The sequence below is a fragment of the Pelobates fuscus genome, chromosome 3 (genome assembly GCF_036172605.1).
Source record: "Pelobates fuscus isolate aPelFus1 chromosome 3, aPelFus1.pri, whole genome shotgun sequence".
Taxonomy (NCBI): domain Eukaryota; kingdom Metazoa; phylum Chordata; class Amphibia; order Anura; family Pelobatidae; genus Pelobates; species Pelobates fuscus.
This window is the reverse complement of record NC_086319.1, coordinates 341,634,141-341,653,536: the sequence shown is the minus strand read 5'-3', so window position 1 is coordinate 341,653,536 and position 19,396 is coordinate 341,634,141. Positions and strand designations below refer to the sequence as shown.

At 41.1% G+C, this 19,396-nt stretch overlaps 2 protein-coding genes across 4 annotated transcripts in view; one reads left to right on the top strand and one right to left on the bottom strand.

Moving 5' to 3' along the window:
• SLTM (SAFB like transcription modulator) overlaps positions 1–16,148 on the top strand; it is a 64,390-nt gene extending 48,242 nt beyond the window's left edge. For all 3 annotated transcript variants that reach the window (XM_063449108.1, XM_063449107.1, XM_063449109.1), the window contains 9 exons: positions 1,861–1,958; positions 2,475–2,638; positions 6,105–6,285; positions 7,157–7,281; positions 7,808–7,972; positions 9,245–9,586; positions 9,667–9,796; positions 14,859–15,010; positions 15,487–16,148. In XM_063449108.1, the coding sequence (XP_063305178.1) occupies positions 1,861–1,958; positions 2,475–2,638; positions 6,105–6,285; positions 7,157–7,281; positions 7,808–7,972; positions 9,245–9,586; positions 9,667–9,796; positions 14,859–15,010; positions 15,487–15,589 (1,460 nt within the window). In that variant the 3' untranslated portion in view covers positions 15,590–16,148. The remainder of the gene's footprint in view (positions 1–1,860; positions 1,959–2,474; positions 2,639–6,104; positions 6,286–7,156; positions 7,282–7,807; positions 7,973–9,244; positions 9,587–9,666; positions 9,797–14,858; positions 15,011–15,486) is intronic.
• A 1,791-nt stretch (positions 16,149–17,939) lies between these two features.
• MINDY2 (MINDY lysine 48 deubiquitinase 2) overlaps positions 17,940–19,396 on the bottom strand; it is a 70,866-nt gene continuing 69,409 nt past the window's right edge. The window contains exon 9 of the mRNA XM_063445706.1: positions 17,940–19,065. Within this exon, the coding sequence (XP_063301776.1) occupies positions 18,943–19,065 (123 nt within the window). The 3' untranslated portion in view covers positions 17,940–18,942. The remainder of the gene's footprint in view (positions 19,066–19,396) is intronic.

Here is a 19,396-nt window from a genome sequence, read left to right as displayed (position 1 = left end):
AATGCGTTCTCTCTTGCTCGGTTGTGGGCCAGTATTTGTGCATACCAGTATCGTCGTGGTGGTCCGGACAAAATTTTGAATCTATTTAGCAGTTTGTTTTTTTTTCATTACCTTTTGTAGATGAGTAAAAGATTTTTCAAGTAAAAGTAAAAAAAACATGTGTTTTTTTTCAATTTATGACAAGATAGAAATAATGGTATGTCAAGAAAGCCCCCAAAAAACAATGTAACTTGTATGGAAACGGTAAATGAGAGGAAAATTACAGCTAAACACAAACACCACAAAAGTGTTAAGAGCCCTGATCCTTAACGTACAACATGGCCAAAACAGTCTGTTCCTGAAGGGGTTAATGTAGACAGAACAGAGAATAATAAATACTTACAACAAAAAAAAAAGTATAAACATTCGATGACTCTTTGCAAGAAGTGTTTTGGAAGGCTGTGTAAATCACATACAGGGAGGTGTGCCTAGTGCTTCATAAACTAAATGATTTAAACTACATTGAATTGAGCAATGAGACTTCAGGGGCATGATCTATACTCTAAAACTGCTTTATTAAGCTCAAGTTGCTTTAATGACTGTAGTATCCATTTAAGTTCACATAGTATAGGGGGGAGCACTTGACTATGAGGATATCCCTAATTTACCTCCAACTGTTGCTCAATGATTGCTTCCACTGTAGTTCGTGGACAATGGGTGTTCCCTTGACAGAGGAGCAATGGCAGAAAACAATTATTTTGGCACACCTGAGCAACATATGTTCCTGCTTTCAAGAAATTATTTAAAACCTCTTAAGTCGGTGGTACAGGACCCGGTTATGATAAACTTGTTTCCTGGATCAGTCCAGCTTGTGCTGGAGATGTCTTGCAGAATCTAGCACTATGCTACACCTGCTATAGTCACGGGCCAAACATTTCAGTCTTCTGGAAGGTGATCTGCAGGCGATTACAGGGGAAAAGGTCCCTTTACACTTGACAATGGCGCTGTTACAAAACATCACTCTCTCCACGCACATACAAAAAGATCCCTTATGAAACTGTTACAGCCGCGAAGAAACTTATCCCACTCCTCTGCAACCACTAGGGTAGTGGTTAGATGCCAAAGAGTAGAGGAAATCCACACAATGCAATCTATGGTTTCTGCATGTGGCTTCCTTTACCACAGACCAATATTTGACAGCCTTTTCTCCCTGGATCCAATACATTTTTCTTAACTGAATTGACATGGCCCATTAACTTAAAGGACCACTCCACACCCAAAACCACTACAAATTGACTGTCAACCTTATAAATAAGCCATGGAACATCCCTCTGACGGTCAAACAGCCAGGGAGGTTTTTAGCCACCCTCTGTTAAACTCCCTTGAGCTAATTGAGGTCGTAGGCGTGCTCTACTTGAGCGCGCCTGCTTCCTCCCCCACAGATCTCAGATCAGACGTACACGGGTGCACCAGTTCAGTGGCTTCTCAATACGTAGCCTGTTGTTTCTCTTTGGAGACTGGAATGGGTGTGCTTGCTAAGGCTGCAGTTCAAGAATGTTTTCTTAGCAGTCTTTCTTTCCTCTTTCTGACCTGGGGACTTGGTATGTAGCATATCTGAGAGGAATAATACTATGTAATCATAGAGACAGTTGTATAAAGTGCTGTCCCTGCAGCTCTGCATCTGCCACAAGTTAGATATAGATTTTTTTTTTTTTTTTTAAACTGTACACTTAAACACTGTTTATGTAATACTATAAGAAAATACATTTGTGTAATTCCTTTGTAAATAGGTTTGGTACATCTGCTGGTGAATCCATATGACCTGTATGTATGTTTCCGATATTTACCTTTTGTTTTTGTTTGTTTTTTTTCCTCCATAAGGTGGTAAGGGTCCTGGACAAATGGTGGTTATTGACCAAACAAAAGGAGATCAGTTTGCTGGAAGGCCACCCATGAGAAGAGGAAGATTTGATAACAAAGTGAGTTTCTTTTCTTCCTCTGTTTAAATGAATAGTAGAATTTTATTGTCCCTATACCAGAGTTGGGCAACCTAGGCCACGTCAGATGTTGTGAACGAAATCTCCATTGATGCTTTGCCAGTATTATTGGTATTTATATAGTGCCAACTAATTCCGCAGCGCTTTACAAGATAATAAAACCTTATGGCTATGAGAGCATTATTAGAGAATTAGTACACATCTATAGTGCCAAAGGTTGCCTGTCTTAAGCAGTATGTATAGATTTTACTTCAGGATGTTACCTGATGGGGGATGTTTGAACATAAATGTTTTTTGTTTTTTTTGTAATACCCAAGAAGTCCCGCTATACATATATCATAAGAGTTTTGTACACTGTCTTCCTCTTACTGCTAGATTTCTGTGCTTAAATGAATCCTCTGTACACCATAATAACTTCATAATTAAGTTATGGTGCCCAGAGCCCAGTCTTGTCTTTAAGTGTCAAACCATTACTACAATTATGCTCTTTATTTGCAGATGGCAAATAGGGATAGATTTTTTCAAAACAAGATGAAATTCAGAGACTTCAGGGGCAAGAAAGATATCATGACATTTGAAAAAATGAAGGCTCAAAGACTCAGAGAGAACGTTGAACGTCTTGAAAGATTACAGCGGTACCATAGAGCAGTGGAGCTGCGCAGGTAAAAAAAAATCAACAAAACATACTAATCTGTTCATTAAAGCTACTTTTAGTAGGATGAATAACCTCTTAACACCTGCAATAATTTATATCAAATTTGTAGGTCATAATCAATTTTTACAGTTCTTGATACTTCTGGACAGGCTCATTCTTATCATGAAATAATATTTAGATTTCTTAAATTGTAAAGCTTGTTCGCAAACATTGTGTAACAGTAGCTGTTCGAGTTTTGGTGGTACTTAGAAGTAGTTATTGTATTGCTGATTTAAGTATTTCATAAAAGGATTTTCCCAATGAACCAAATGTTTCTTTTTCTGTAAAATAAATGATTGCATACAGTAATACCCTGCATTGTGGTATATCAGTAATACAACAGAAGTCAAATCTCTCAAAAGATAAAGTTTATTAACTTAATATTGCTCTAAATATGTACATGTAATGACCATACTTTATTCAAAAAAGTAAATAAAATTACATAAACTACAATAGGTGTTACAATATTTTATTATCTGTTGCTCTAAGTTGATCACAGAATCTGAAACAGAATTAAAGTCCCATAGTTGCATACATTTATTCTTACACTCAATGAATTCTTAACAATGGAAACACTTTAGGGTATCTAGCGCAGTGTTTCCCAATCCAGTCCTCAAGGCACACCTACCAGTCCAGGATTTAAGGATTACCCAGTTTTGTCTAAGGTGTTTTTAGAAAAAAAAAGAAAAAAACACATTCGACAAAACTGGGTAATCCTTAAATCCTGGAATGGTAGGTGTGCCTTGAGGACTGGGTTGGGAAACACTGATCTAGCTGGATAAAATAATTTTTTGAGGGGGCGGGGCCTGGCAGCTAAAATGGACGGAGGTATTTTCTGTGAGCTCCTGCACTGGCAGACATAAAAACGACCCTCACAACTGCCAAAACCGTGCCAGCTATGCAGGAAGTCCATAAACAGAACCAGGACCGAACAGGGAACAGAACAATACCCGTCCAACATTTAAATACAAAGCGAACACCCGAATCGACCGTGCGGCCTATATTAGAGCAGAGCCTGGGGCCTGGGGGAAGCTACAGATACCCCGGCACAGAACCTCCTCACAAGCGGCAATCAACCACTGCCCTGCTGGCGCCGCCCCCCCGGCGGGGGTTATCCCGGTCCTTGCGGGGGCCGACCACCCCCACAAAACGACTCACAGAAGCGGACACACTTGCAGCCGAGCGGGACTATGGGGTCCCGAGCAAGATGGCGGCGCAGACGCGACCGGCAACAAACAGAATCCTCACCGCACCGCCTGCTCGCACTCCGGAGTTCTTTGACCGACTCTATGCTAACCTGCGGACCAAGAGTCAGCACCTTCACCAGGTCGTGAGTGAAATGGCGGCATGGATACGCCCGGCCACCCGGCGCCACCTATGTCCCTACCCACTCCGAGCCCCCAAAACGGCCTCCAGCCGGGGGAGAAGCAGGAGACCAGAGGGCCAGGAACCACCAACACACCCACGCACAAAGCAGAGTGAGTCCACCAGGCCTGATCGACCCACTTACCACCAGGTGGCACCGGTCCTGGACACAACGAGATCGCTTAATAGCAGACGGAACAGACAGAGCCCAGCCACGACCCATCGGAGGAAGAACCCCGAGGGGGCACCCACCCTGCCGCACAGGTACACCCAGCACCCAAGAGACTCATACACAATGCCAGCGGCCCAGCAGAGCAGGCGTCTGCTGAACACAGATGTCTCTATACACTGGGTCCTGGACACCTACCCCAGGCACCGGAGACGGCTCCTAAGCATCAACACACTCTCAGTGCACCCGGTTATATTGCCCTACGGACTCTCTCGGATTAATCCCCTCTATAACATTTCACACTGAGAAGGACACACTCCATGGGACTCTCACATTAGGTATTGCTCAAATGTTTTGCTTGACGCAACTATTCTTAATTTCTGCTTGATTTCAATATGCCATCTCATACTGAAGCATTAATTCTAATCTTTACATAATATCATTATGTCTCCTCACACTCACTGGTTGTGTCCCTAGACAGCCGGCTACTGGCCATCCCCATGTTAATTAGCCTGCATGTCTGGCAACCTATTATTATGTGTTCCTCTATGAATATAACGTGCAACAATTTTATAATATGTTTGATTAGTCTGGCATGCTCACTATTAACCATAAGCATATCAATGCCATGTTTAATTACCTACTAAAATCTAAAATCTACTGTAACTGTGATGGCAAAACTGTCTTAAACATATTTGCTGATTTATACCCAGCAGTGGAAAGTTAGACTACTATATATAGTTCTGCCTGCAACAATAACCCTAGACAAACATAACATGTAAATTTCAGATATGCCTAACCTCATACTTTTTAAGTGTTACACTCTCCTAGTCCTCGCTATGGTTATTCCTGTGTCAATAGTTAAATCGGAAATATATAATTACACTAAGCCACCCCTGTTAACCTTTAAAAACTGTGGCTCTACTATGGTTCAACAACAAAAGTTCAGCGTAAAGAATGTGAGCCGCGATTAAAACCACCGTCTATTGCCTAGTGCCAACCGTTAATAACACGCCACTAACATTCTCAACGTATAAGCTGTCTTTCCCAATGATGCAAAGCTGTATACATATTAACCTCGTCCAATACACGTTTTAACCTTGCTTGCTAGACTTTAACTTAATGGTGTTTAATAGCTCGTTATCCTTTTAAAAAAATGTGCTGTCTCAACTGCCACACTTGAAATGTTTTGAAAAATGCCTGCAGATGCTATTGTGGCTTTGCACGCTTGTTGTCACTTTTCGCACAAATAAAATAAAGAATAAATATAAAGAATAAATGAATGACAAGTGCAGAAATACCAATCCTAAAATAATTTTCATTATGCAGCTTGTGCTTTACAGTTTTATTACTTAACGTTTTATATATTCATGATTAAACCTGCTTAATACAGTCAATATGAGTACTTTTTGCTTCTATTAAAGGGACACTCCACTGCACAAATATAAATTATTTAGTAGACATATACCCAATGAAAACATAATTTGTTCAAGCATATATTTTTTTCAATGGAGTGTATTTAATAACCGCTGGCAAAGCTGCGCTGCAGATCTCTTGCCTGAAGCCTTTGCAAGCCCTCCCCTTCTCCAGCCCAGACATTCTGTGACTTTCCAATCAGTTTGTAATACTGCTCAATGAGAAGTTTTTGGCAATTGCCTTCCCTTGAGTTTACCTCCACTGAGCTAAACAAAGACCTAACCTGATCAGTTGCCTGATTAACAGCCAGGGGGATATCAGAAGGTTTAATTTTATAAATGTGTCAATTTCTATTCTGCTATTTTTGTAAAATGAAGGACCTGCTCTTCATACATAAAGCACTCCAGCAAGTGTCCCTTTGTGAGTGTAACATTTTCTAACTTTAAACTTATGGGTACTCAATCTGAAATACATTTTGTTACAGGCGCAGGGAGTTGGCTGAGCGCGAACGCCGTGAGAGAGAGCGTGTGCGAATGATGCGTGAAAGAGAGGAACTTGACCGCTTACAGAGAGAGAGAGAGCGTCTAGAGATAGAGAGACAGAAACTGGAGAGGGAAAGGATGGAACGAGAGCGCCTGGAGCGTGAAAGGATCCGCATTGAGCAGGTTAGTGTGGTGCAGTATTTGGCATCTAATTTACTACACATTCACTCGCCGATATTGATATGATGCTTTTATTTACATAAATGAAAGTTAATTAAATATTTCTTGAAGAGACATATGCATCACTTCACACTTCACACTATCTTTAAACAAATGTACGAACCAAAATAAAGTTGGAAAAAAAGTAGTATGTAATAAATGATTATAAACCTACCATAAACGTGGTCAGATTTCATTGTTGGTCACGCCTCTCAGCTAGGAGAGTTTCTTCTACCCATACCTCAGTTTCAGACCAGTGCATGAATGACAGAAACAGGGCATCAGATGTGCAGCAGGAGAGAGAAATCTGACACTGGACCCTGCTCTGCATGAATCACACTGTTCAGCATGTTGCAAGTTTAAGAGATCTTCCAACTGCATATGTGTAAATCTGTCAAGCGTGCACAATGCACTTTTCCTGCATTCCTAGGAATAGGACTCTGGTAAGATCAGTGCCCTCCAATGGAGTGAGTGTGTAAAGCATAAGAAAGTAGCAGGTGAACATGCTTGTTAGCAAATGTGGGTATAACAATCTTGTCTCTCATTGGCAGCTAAAGCTTTTGAATGAGACCATTGTCTCAGTGATGCATGTTCCTTTAAGTAAATTTTCATATTTACATAAATCATTCCAAAAAAACACTTTTTGCCAGCTTCCTTGCAAACAAACATAATACAGATTAATAACTACAATGAATCTTTGCCGGGTGTTTGGAAGATTTGTCCTTACGGAATAATTGCTCTTTTGATTTGTATTTCAGTTTTGGAAAGTTTTTGTTCCATTTTAAGCCAAAGCAATTTTGTAACTAAAATGTAAAAAACTTACTTTGTTGTAAAGGAACGCCGCAAAGAAGCAGAGCGCATTGCCAGAGAACGAGAAGAATTGCGTAGGCAACAAGAACATCTTCGCTTTGAACAAGAGAAGAGAAACTCGTTGAAGCGGCCACGGGATGTTGATCACCGGTAATTAAAACTTATTTCATCTGCAAATGGTTGGGGTGGACTCTTCTAAAGTAATTCTTAATTTTTCAAATTGTCTACTCTGATTGCTAAAGTACATTTGTGATTCATGTCCATGATTTCAAAGTATATTTGTTTAAACCGTAAACGCCATACAGTCTCACATGACCATTTACTAAAGTGAAAACTATTGGGAATTTATACTGACTTTCACTTTTAAGGCCAAAATAGTTGCACTGGAAGAGTAGTTTATTCGTATAATCGTTCCAGTTTGTGCTTTTATGTAAAATGATTGGCACCTTGCTGGGGTTGTCAAACAAGCCATTGCTGCCCATATATCGTCACCTTTTGTCCTTTTAAAAGATGTTAAACGTGTATTCCAAAACTGGATTTTACTATAGCTGTATCACTTTTTCCCTTTTTGGTATTAAACTTCTAATCAGTGGTCTGGAAATTGTTACTGTGCAGAACAGAAGTGGTAATTCTGAAATAAACCGTTAATATATATTTTTCCTCCTATTTTTCCCAGGCGAGATGATCCTTTCTGGAGTGAGAGCAAAAAAATGACAATGGACACAGATTCCCGCTTCAGTCATGGGTCTGATTACAACAGACCACAGAACAGATTCAATGACTTTGATCATAGGGACAGAAATCGGTACCCTGAGGGTTCATCGGTATCTACTTTTGAAAGGTAACACTTCCATGAACACTTTGCCCTTTTACTTCTGCTTTTTAATAATATACTCACACAAACAAGTGTGACTAACAAATATTTGTGTCACAAAATTCTGTTAAAACAAAGACCAGACAGATTTTCTTTTCCTGTGATCTCTTGTTACTTGTAAAATGGTTTGCCATACTCCTACTGGTGTGTGTCGCCGAGTACATAGTATCTTTCTGGAGCAGATGCTACTTAACTTCATTCATTAAACTTAATTAAGACTAAAGTTTTTGTAAATGGCTGAACCTCACGGTGCCCAAGGGAAAAGCTTCCACATTGAGGCAGAGGCGCTGAACTTTGGGGTTTACCCTTCTGGAAACTGTTTAAAATTACATTATAGTCTCCAGAACAAGTACAGCTTAATATTATTGTTCTGGTGACTAGAGCAAAAAGACTGCATTTACAGGCTGTAAACATGTTGTTTTCAGAGAAAAGGCAATGTTTACATTACCATCCAGTGATACATCTAGTGGCAGTCACTCATGCGGCCACTAGAGGTACTTCCTGGGTGCAGCACTCACATTTAGTGTCTACACACTTTGCTTGGAGACATTGAACTGTCATAGAGATGAATAGATAGTAAATTCTGATTGCATACAAAGAGAAGGATCAGGGATGGGGCTAGAACTGGGTTACCAGCGTGGCACTGGTAAAGTGAGTTTTACCTTTTTACGGGTGGCAATGGGAGGTTGCTAAACTGCATGTTTAGCACTATAGGGTCAGGAATGCACATTTGTGTTCCTTTTAACCTCATGAGGTAAGATGGGGCCCAAGACATCTAGACAAGTTAACCACTTCACTGAGGTGAAGTTGCCATGGTGTCTTCTAGATATCTTTAATTGTATTTTAAAGTTAAAAGTTCTAAAAATTTCTAGATGCTGTGAAAATGTTGTCATTACTGTTGATGTAGGGTGGGGGGATGCCTCTGTTCTGTTACGATACCCAGGTTTAATACAGCTTTGCCTTAAATTTTCTCATTCACAGTTGCCATCCAACAAATACACTGGGACATAAACTTGAAGTAGCAAAAATCTAAATGACACTTTATTAATAAGTTTTTAATATACATTTATTCAATTCCAAACATTTAAACACTTTTTTTTTTTCCTTTTTTTTTTTTTTTTTTTTTTTAACCATTGAAAACCCTTATGGTGTGAGTGACTTAATGTTTAATAAAATCTGTCCACTTGGCGAAAGCTTTTTGCAATTTAGTGCGGAAATATTTTTTTCTAATCCTTACAGACGTGATCGCTTTGTCAATCAAGGTGATGCTAAAAAAGGCAGAACTGCTCCTCTGGACAGCTTTAACAAGAACTTCAGTGATTCTAGAAGAAATGAAGCTGTACAGCCCAGAAATGAACCGCGAGACACAGACAGGAGGGACCGTGACGAAAGAAGAACAGTAGGGATTGAAAGAACCGGCTCAAATCGAAATGAAGCCCAAGCCCAAGGTCATGACAGAGGGAGAATTGGCACTGCAGACATCCCACATGGTCGGAATCCGAGAGATTCTGGAGCCAATCCAGCACGACCGAGCAACTGGAAGGCTGAAGCAGCAATATCTGCAGATAAGCGCGAACCACGGTAATTTATACATTAGTTTGTGACTTTGTGTGAATAAATCATATAGATTATGAGCTAAACTCGTATTAATTTGTATTTAGAGTCGAAAGGGCTGATAGACCTGGACGAGATGGCACTGGACCATCTTCTAGAGGTCGTGGAGGTAAATCTGGCTTCACAGGCAGAGATGGAGATCGATCCGTTATTGTTGGCGACAGAGGAAGTGGACCGGTAAGGGTATTTGTGTTTTGTTTTTTTAGAGTCCAATATGGATACCTTCTAAATGTCTTTAAAAACTTTGTGAGGATCATCTAAAATATAATTTGTTTATAAATTTGCCAAACAGTGATTATGCTGTCCTAATATTGTCCCTACTGTCTTGGTTTTATATTCATTGTGCATTTTTAGTGTAGGGCTTTGGCCCTAACAGCACATAAACCAGGAATTAAATTACCCAGCTTTCAATATGGCTAGGTCAGCATGTTGGTGCTTTCAAGTAAACTGTCCCTATAGCTATGGTGACTGTGTACCGCCCCATACTTGTATATGGCATGCAAGTGCTCTGTGGGGCATGTTTGTTCACTAGCTAATTCAGTGCTTGTCATCAAAATAAACGTTCCCTATATAGATACGTTGACTGACTGCATCTCTGAGGAGATGCTAACTGGCTCAGCACAGTGTTTTGCAATGCATGTGCAGTATCTTTCCAATGCTTTCGTATGTGAAAGCATCGGATTGGCTGATATAAAGATTGATCTCCGCCACGGAGAAGGGGGCCCGCTGCGGCAAGATCAGCGTGGAGGTTGAAAAAAAGGTAAGTTAATTTTTTTTTTTTTGACAGTCTTTATTTTTGATTTCATCGTTTGTGCAGTAAAGTTCACAAAAGTGGTTCAAAGTCAACACTTGTATGTAACAGTAGTAAGAATCACTCATCTGACATGGTGTTCTAACAGTGGTACAAGCATAATTTCAAACAAGTAGTGATAGTTATTGGTCTGACAAGAGCAGTGGTCGAGCAAATCTGGGTCACCGTTTAAGTGTTTCATTAGGTAAAAGCATTAGCCCTTATCGAAAATCATGGCTGTGGGGTTCCTCTAATGTAGTATTGGTCTACGTGTCTCGAGTGGCCTGGGGTGGAAAACACCCCTAATTTATCATTCCTCCCCGGCATCCCCCATGTGTCATTTTATGTGTTACATGTAAATTGGGGTGCACAGTTGCGATGGATATTAGTATATTTGTATCTTTCCGTTGCCTGTAGGCAGACATCAGGAGGTGGACTATGTGGAGCCATAAAGATTAAAGGTGAGGAGTTAAGGCTGGTGATTCGACAGCTGCATTAGAGACAAATTTCTCAGAAGCACACCTCTGCCATGCCAGGTCAGCCCGGGAGGTGGGGCCCAGGGCCGCCCCAGTTGCCCTGCCCAGGAGGGGAAAGTAGTGCTGGAGGAAGAGGGGAAGGAAAAAAAATTCCTTTCCGATACACGTGTGTCCGGCGTCCCCAGGTCTTCTGCACCGCCTCTTCATAGCCCTCGCGCCCCCGTCCTGGGTCCGGCAACCTCTGCCAGGATATGAGTGGCTTTTCCCCAGGGTTCCAGGGAGAGGGCAAACAGAAGGGGGGATAGAGGGCATGTTGCTCTAGATATGCGGTTACTCTAGTCGCGCACCTCGCTCGGGCTGCCGCATCAGAGCATGTCTGTATTATAGAGGTCAGTGTAGTAGCGGTGGAATGCACCCACGATGGTCGGGAAGTTGCGTGATACGGTCCCCCTGTTCACAAATTTTGGTAATGTGGGAGAGACGCCTCTTCCGCTGTCGCCTCCCACATTTGTCCGAGTGTTCGTAAAAATATCTGCGGGACCTGCGAATGGTGTGGAGGAGGTCCTAGGAGAGCAGTTGCCTTGGGGCTTGCCGCGACTCTAGGAGAGCCTTGTAGTTGTCCGTTGATAGGGTGGCTACTCGGCGCGAGCTCTGTAACTGGTTGCCTCTGGGCCTTTTTCCTTTGGGTGCACTAGCGAATGAAGTAACCCCGAATCACACATTTGTGTGCTTCCCAAGGGGCCATGTCTGGCGTGTCATTCTCCTTGAAGTATAGTTGTAGGGTCGTCTTAGCCACTGCCGTCTCTTCCATTTCCTCTAGGATCTGTTCGTTGAACTTCCATTGCCTGTCCCTCAGTTTATGCAATGGGGAGTGTATGCAGGTCAAGATCGGCGAATGATCAGACCACGTAGCCTGCAGGATCTCGCTCGTTTTCAAGAGCATATTCTTGGGAAATAAAAATATAGTTCAGTCTACTGTAGCGGTGGTGTAGTACGAGAAATCTCGGTCAGCAAGGTGGGCCACCCTCCAGGCACAGGTATTGGCTATGCGGGAGTTCCTAAGAGCTATGAGAGCTTTGTGTCGGTAGTGAGCAGGAGCCTCTAGATGTATCCAAGCGCGGGTTCAGTGCCATGTTTAGGTCACCTGCTGCGATAAGTATACCTTCTCTGAAACGTTCCAGGGCTTTCAAGGTGCGCGCTTGTGTAGAGACGACTGGCAATAGTGCATTTCAGAAACAACTGCCCCCTGGATCAGACAGGTACTGGAAAGGGATCATGTTGGCAATTGGGATAGCCACCCCCGCCTTCTTGGTGTTTAAATGATTCACAAAAAATGGGACGGGCGGGACGTTGTTTGATCGCTTGCCAGGTAGTACCTTGCCTGCCTGTAGGTTAAAGGGGAAACCCCATTTGTAGGGTATTTCCTTGTCCCGGAGAGTTGTGGTAATCTGCCTGAGGGCCCGTCTGGCGTCCAAGGTAAGGCCCGATAGGTCCTGGAAAAGCGACAGTTCTGCGCCCCGAAATTGGATAGAGGGTAAGTTCCTGGCAGCTGCCTTGATTTGCTCTTAAGCGGGAAGGCATGGAGGCAGCGGATCACGTCCTGTGGCCTACAATCTGGCCTGGCTTGCCCTGGGGATCACGTCCTGTGGCCTACTGTCTGGCCTGGCTTGCCCTATTGCCTGGTGGGCCCTGTCCAGGCGTATATCCTCTGGTGCTTCCTGGCCCAAGAGCTGACGCAACAGCGAGATCTGGGTGGTGGACAGAGGCTCGGAGTCTGGTTCAGGGAGTCCCCTGACCCGAATATTTTGCCTTCTGCTCCTGTGATCCAGGTCCTCGACCCGACGCCTGAGGGACAGTAACATGTTCCCCTGCCTAGTGTGCGACTTTCTTCATAGACAGCTAGGCCACGTCCCAAGTCAATTACTTTTTCACTCGACGGTGGGGGGGAGGGGGCACTAAATATTTACACTAGCTCTATAGTGTCAGGAATACATGTTGGTATAGTGTTCCTTTAGTATATCAGAAACTTGAATCGGCAACCACAATATATTAATGGGAGTTGCATAAAGCGGATTGAACAGGAATGCAGGCAGTTGCATATTTTTTTTAATTATCATTTGGAATCCTAATGAGAGTGCTACTCCGTGTATGCAAACCAAATTAATTACTAGTATGTAATGTATTAAATAGAAAGGGAGGGGAACAGCGCTACAGTACTGATCACAAGGGGGGATAGAGCTGCACACCTGAAAGGAAGGGTAACCCTCAAACCCTTCAAAGAATGGAGAGAACAAGAGACAACAAATACAGGGTGCGCAAAATAAAGGGAGATGAAAAAGTCTTTATAGGTACAATGTGGACCTTGAGTGAGTGTTCTTATGCTCTTTCTTTGGGATCTCAGTAGTCGAATATGGAATACAAAAGCAGAGAGGGGAGACCAATAGTGCAAAACCGTAATGCGGAAAGGATCACGAACAACACAGACGTGGAGAAGTGCCAACTTACAATTTAAAGAGCTAAGCCCAGCTCTAGGTAAAACAGCATACAGTGGTATTTAGTACTCCCCACATGTAGGATATTGCTGGACAATTGGAGGTGTCTTCACAAGATTCTTTACACCATCCCAGACAGACGTCAGCATAAAAATATATAAAATATGGAAAAACCCAATGGTGCAATCAATAAGTTTGGTAATACTGCAACAACAGACAACACTGAGGTCCTAAGAGTGCCAACTTACAATTTAAAGAGCTATGACCAGCTCTGAGTAAAACAGCATACAGTGGTATTTTAACTCCCCACGTGTAGGATATTCCTCTAATGATGCTTGCAGTGCCGGTCTTAAGAAAATAAAATCACGAGAGGGCCCATAGTGTTTTCCATATATAAAATGACAGTGGAATAAAAATTAAACGTACTTACAGTGTTTAGAGCAGCCACACTGCTCTATGAACCAAGCGTGAGTGGAATAATCACCACCAGGGATTTCTTTTGAAGTACTGGATCTTGTTTAAAAAAACAGCAACATATAAAGTAAATGTACTAACCAAAGATAAGTGGTAGTCACAAAGTAAAAATTCGCCAAACAGTAGGCTTTAAGTGTGAAAAGGCTTGAAAGCCTGTTTGGCGAAACGCGTTGTATTTTTACTTTGTTTTTAATTAAAGTATTTTGTGACTACCACTTATCTTTGGTTAGTACATTTACTTTATATGTTGCTGTTTTATCCTGGCTGATTTGTTTTTTAGTATTTGAGTAAGTTTCATTTTTATTCCACTGTCATTTTATATATGGAAAACACTATGGGCCCTTTCTTGTGATTTTATTTTCATAAGACTGGCACTGCAAGCATCATTAGAGGAATTTCCTACACGTGGGGAGTTAAAATACCACTGAATGCTGTTTTACTCAGAGCTGGTCATAGCTCTTTAAATTGTAAGTTGGCACTCTTAGGACCTCAGTGTTGTCTGTTGTTGCAGTATTACCAAACTTATTGATTGCACCATTGGGTTTTTCCATCTTTTATTTATTTTTATGCTGACGTCTGTCTGGGATGGTGTAAAGAATCTTGTGAAGACACCTCCAATTGTCCAGCAATATCCTACATGTGGGGAGTACTAAATACCACTGTATGCTGTTTTACCTAGAGCTGGGCTTAGCTCTTTAAATTGTAAGTTGGCACTTCTCCCCGTCTGTTGTTCGTGATCCTTTCCGCATTACGGTTTTGCACTATTGGTCTCCCCTCTCTGCTTTTGTATTCCATATTCGACTACTGAGATCCCAAAGAAAGAGCATAAGAACACTCACTCAAGGTTCACATTGTACCTATAAAAACCTTTTCATCTCCCTTTATTTTATTTAGCGCACCCTGTATTTGTTGTCTCCTAGCCCCCTATTTACTCACCACCAAAAGAACATTAAATAAATGCCACAAACTTAAACTTTCTATAACTTTATTTTGGTTTTTTTAAACAGCATTTTAATGAAGCAAGACATGTTGTTGTGGATCGCCAGGCACGAGATGGAGTTCCAAGAAAAGACTGGCACGGTCCAAGTTCTCGTGGGAGTGGATATGATAGACGATTACCAGAAGGCCGCAGTGGAGGCATGATGGCTTCACATTCCAGGTATTGACCTGTATGAGTGTAATTCATGTAAACTATTTTATTTTTTTGCAAGACATGCAGTTCAGCATACTATTTTGACTTTGAATGATACAAATTAGTGAGACTCTAGGCACTGTAGTACCACTCATCAAACTTGGTTAAGGTGCTATGGGTGTGTTGTCTCTGCCCATTGATGGAACCCAAGGATAATTTGTGTCATAGACACTACTGTAAAGTTGGTGTGGTTATGATTTGAAAGTTTCTTTTAAGTACCAACAATGTCCTCTTGTAAACATTGGACAAACTTGGAGGTGAGAGTTTTTGTTTTGTATATATTTAGTTTTTTTCCCCCCCTATAAATGCTCATGTTTTTGTATTTTAATTGATAAACTCTAAAGTACTTGCATTAATTCAGAACAGACTGAAATATTCCTTATTTTTCTGCCCATGTCTGTGGTATGTACATAGTTTAATAGACCCTATTTTTCTCTTTCCAGCAATGCACCAATCAGAGTTGTGCAGATTCCCGGGGGATCCATGCAAAGAGGCGGTGGCTCAGGATTCAAGTCATTTAAGGGAGCACCTCCAAGAAGATTTTGAGTCTTCTACTACTTGTTAATGCGAATGTATTAATTTCTTGTAAACTGTACTAAATCCACCAGGACTATTCCTTTTTTTTTTTTCATTGACTGCCATGGTCAGTGCATATAGCATTTTTTTTTTTTTAAGCCATTTTAATTGTATGTTCTACAGTAGAAGGATTTTAATGGTCGAATTGAGTTATCACAACTTCTTGACTCTTGCTCTGTTGGACATCTTGTCACCAAAACACTTGGATCTATCTGGCCTAAAATAAGCTGTTTTGCAGTTTAATGTTGTTGGCCATTGTGAAACAGTTGAAATAATGTTAAATAGAAATTAGACACCACAACTTGTGTTTTTTTCAAGTTCTAGAATAGTCTTTTAACTCCTTTTGCAGTTTAAATAATGTGAATTGCCTTCAATTCTGTAGATTCCTGCATATTTCTCCCCCCCTCAGTTTCTGGTAGGTAATGTTACAATGTGCTCCTTATTTGTGAATCCTGGCCAATTTTGTTTTCTTATTGATGTCCTGTATAATTTTTAGGTGGTTTAAGTAAATAAAAAAGTTTCACTTTTACATTTATTTTCAGAGTGCATTTATTTGTTTTGTTGGGTGTTGAATATAGTGACAGAAAATAGACATTTTGGTACCACCCACTCCTTTGTGAAAGGTGTCAAACGTTTCCATTTTCTGTACTCCTGAATAAAAGACTGCCTCTTTAAACAAACCCCAGGTGTGCCCTGGCATTTGTATCTAAAACTACTGGATGTATTTGGGAACTGGCATTCCCTACTTGGAGGCACCTGGATGGAAGTATTCCCCAAATAAGTGTGCACATTTTCTCAATCTGAAAAGTACTAGCAAGAGGAGAGTGACCTGGGCAAACAAGGGAGCCTACTAGGAACCTAAAGCAACTAACCACCCTTGGAAGACAAGACTGCCTAACTGCTCATGAAGAGTGCAGGGGACAGAGGTAGGATGAGCTGGCAATGGTTTGAAGAAAGACCAGAGTTGTGATTTAAATTAGCCATTATAGCAGTGAGTGGTATGGTGAAGAGCCGGGCATTTGGCCCCACCTTGCTTGTTACTGCATACTTGGAACACATGCATTTTTAATGACCAAAATAGGTGTGCACAATTCAGGGCCTGCAGCAGGCAGGTAATGGCTGGAATAGGTGGGTGTGACTAAATTGCACTTTCAGTAGAGAGCCTGCACCCAATATGAACTTTATCAAATTTGAGAAACCTGGAGAACAAGTGGAAGGTGTAGGATTAACACCCTAACGTGCATAAACCTGTGAATTTAACGCAGTGGTTTAATTGGTACCAGACTGCAGTGAAACTGGAGGATGATTTTACTTGCCTTGCTCATCCATGATGGTGAACTCAGATTACATTGTCATTTTGCCTGGGAGGTCACTAGTCTAGGTTTCTATCACTCCTGATCTTGCTGGGAACAGGCATTTACTTGAAAGTAAAACCTAGAGTTCATTATTAAAGTTTCCTGTGGGAGCAGCAGGGGACTTGTTGTTCCTTCCCCTAACGCAGGGGTTCTCAACCCAGTCCTCCTGAGCTGTCCAGGGTTTTTAGGGGGAACAAACATTTTAGACACAACAGGGTAATGCCTGAATCCTGGACTGGTAGGGGGTCCTTGAGGACTGGGTTGAGAAACCCTGCCCTAACTGAAGAGGTACAATATGAAAAAGGTACTAGTTAATATGAATTTCAGGTGTTTGATCAAATCCCTTTATCTAAATCCAAATGATCTTAAGACTCCAAGTAAATACCAGACTGAAATGTATTTGGGGCATAGTTTAAAAAGAAATTGATGTTCATACTGGCGCAAAAGACTTTGTGCACAAGTCTTTTATAGATGGTGATAATAAGCTAAAGTCTAAGTCAGAAAGGGGACTGTCTGTTCTAGCTGCCAAGGTTCTTCATGTTTTATAACCAAATGCACAGGGAGAAGTGTCAGATATACAGATTGAACCAAAGAAAGGTTTGTGTGCACTTCCTGGAACCTAGGTTTATTTTTGAACTGATCCGTTTTTTAACATCTTATAATTGAAATATGTAACAATATACAAAAGGCATGAAAGCAACAAATGACTCAAAGAAAGAATTGCTGGACTTGCTTATACAGCTGTTTAAACCAGTTTGACCCAAAACTAAAGGATGGTGCACAAGTCTAACAGCAACATGTGGTCGGAGCTTATCATGCCCCTATAACCAGAACATAGTGCAGTGTTCACTGCCTATATCACACTTTGACCTACTTTGTCAATCTAGTTGTTCAACACAGGGAACACATGTTTTATCCCAACTAAAACCATTTTAGTATAAAAACAGATGTAGGGACACTTCCTCTAGCATAAGAAAAACACCCTGCTAAGGAACTATTAATTAAAAGGCCCATATTAATTGCAGCCTGAATTCAGGTAGCAAAGCTAGGGGATTCAAAAGCTGGGAGGGCTGGTGAAAACTTAAAAGGATGAGCTATGAGTAGTTATAATTCAAGACTTGATTGAACCATTCAGTTAATCTCACCACTTAATGGGACATGCACACCGCCGATCAAAGAGTAGTGCAAGATGTAACAGTCATTTATTGAGTTAGTCTTTCTTCTGAAAGGGAAAAAAAAACTCCTCTTGGTCTTCTTTCTTCAACATGTAGCACATTATATTCAAAACCAGACAAAAAAAACACTAGTCATTCTGGTCCATTAGGTTAAAAAAGTTTGTCACAAAATATTTTAACCTGATATTTTGGGTACAGCGCCCGTATGACACAGTGAATGTTCTGAAGTAAATATTAGCTTGGTTCACTCTAAACAGCTAATTACTACAACCACCACAAGAATAAAGTTGGGCTGATCTGTTACTTCAAATGCCATAAGATCTTGCAGATAAGTAGTTTTAGGCAGGTATGCTAAATGTAAAGCACACAGAGCAGCTGCAGAAAATCCAGAAGATTACAGAGCCCAGAACTATTTGCAGCCCCCACCCCTTGAGTCATACCAAGGCCTTACTGGGGCAAAATACATTGTGTGGTTTTTCTGTTTTCAGAGTAAAATATGAAGTAATTGATTCAGGTTAAATATTGAAAACTGTACTATGGATGACAGCTGGAATACATTGTTAGTTTATAACATTAACAATATGATGCATGAACCAAGGGGTTTGAAATTACAGAAGGTTAGAGTGTGGTGGGTGAATCTGAAGCAAGTCTGTTTGTAGCAAATTCCCCCTTTCCAAACGGAAACCGAGCAGGGGTTTCTTCAGGCACAGATGGCATATTAACAGATGTCTCCTCCTTTTTCATGTCTATGCCTTCGTGTTTCCTGCAATATCAAACTTAGACCTTGACAAGTCTATAAAAGGACACAAGTATTCTTTTCCTTCTCCTTTTCTCTCGTCTCTTTCCGTTTCCTTTCACTGCTCCCTGGGGGCCGACCACTGGATGGACTCTGAGCTGCAGGAGACGGCTGCCCTGGCTTTAAAGAATAAATGAATAAAGCGGATTAACATTCAGGGTCAATTGTAGATATACCCAATAATCATTTACCAACTTCTGTTAGACAGCAGAAGATATTTTCCAATAAAGTTAAATTAATTCACGGCTACCAGCTAACAAGCTATAATACATGTCTAGTTTCAGTCAACTTAAGTGAGTAGCTGAGTAAATGCTTGTCGCAACAAAACTAGCCCCTACTTTGTTTCTGTATTGGTCTTGTCTGGTTTGAAATCTCAGTAAAATTCCAACACACAGTCAAAATGAGTATTTCATAAAAGATTTTATCTTTAACAAATATTCGTTTTTCAGTG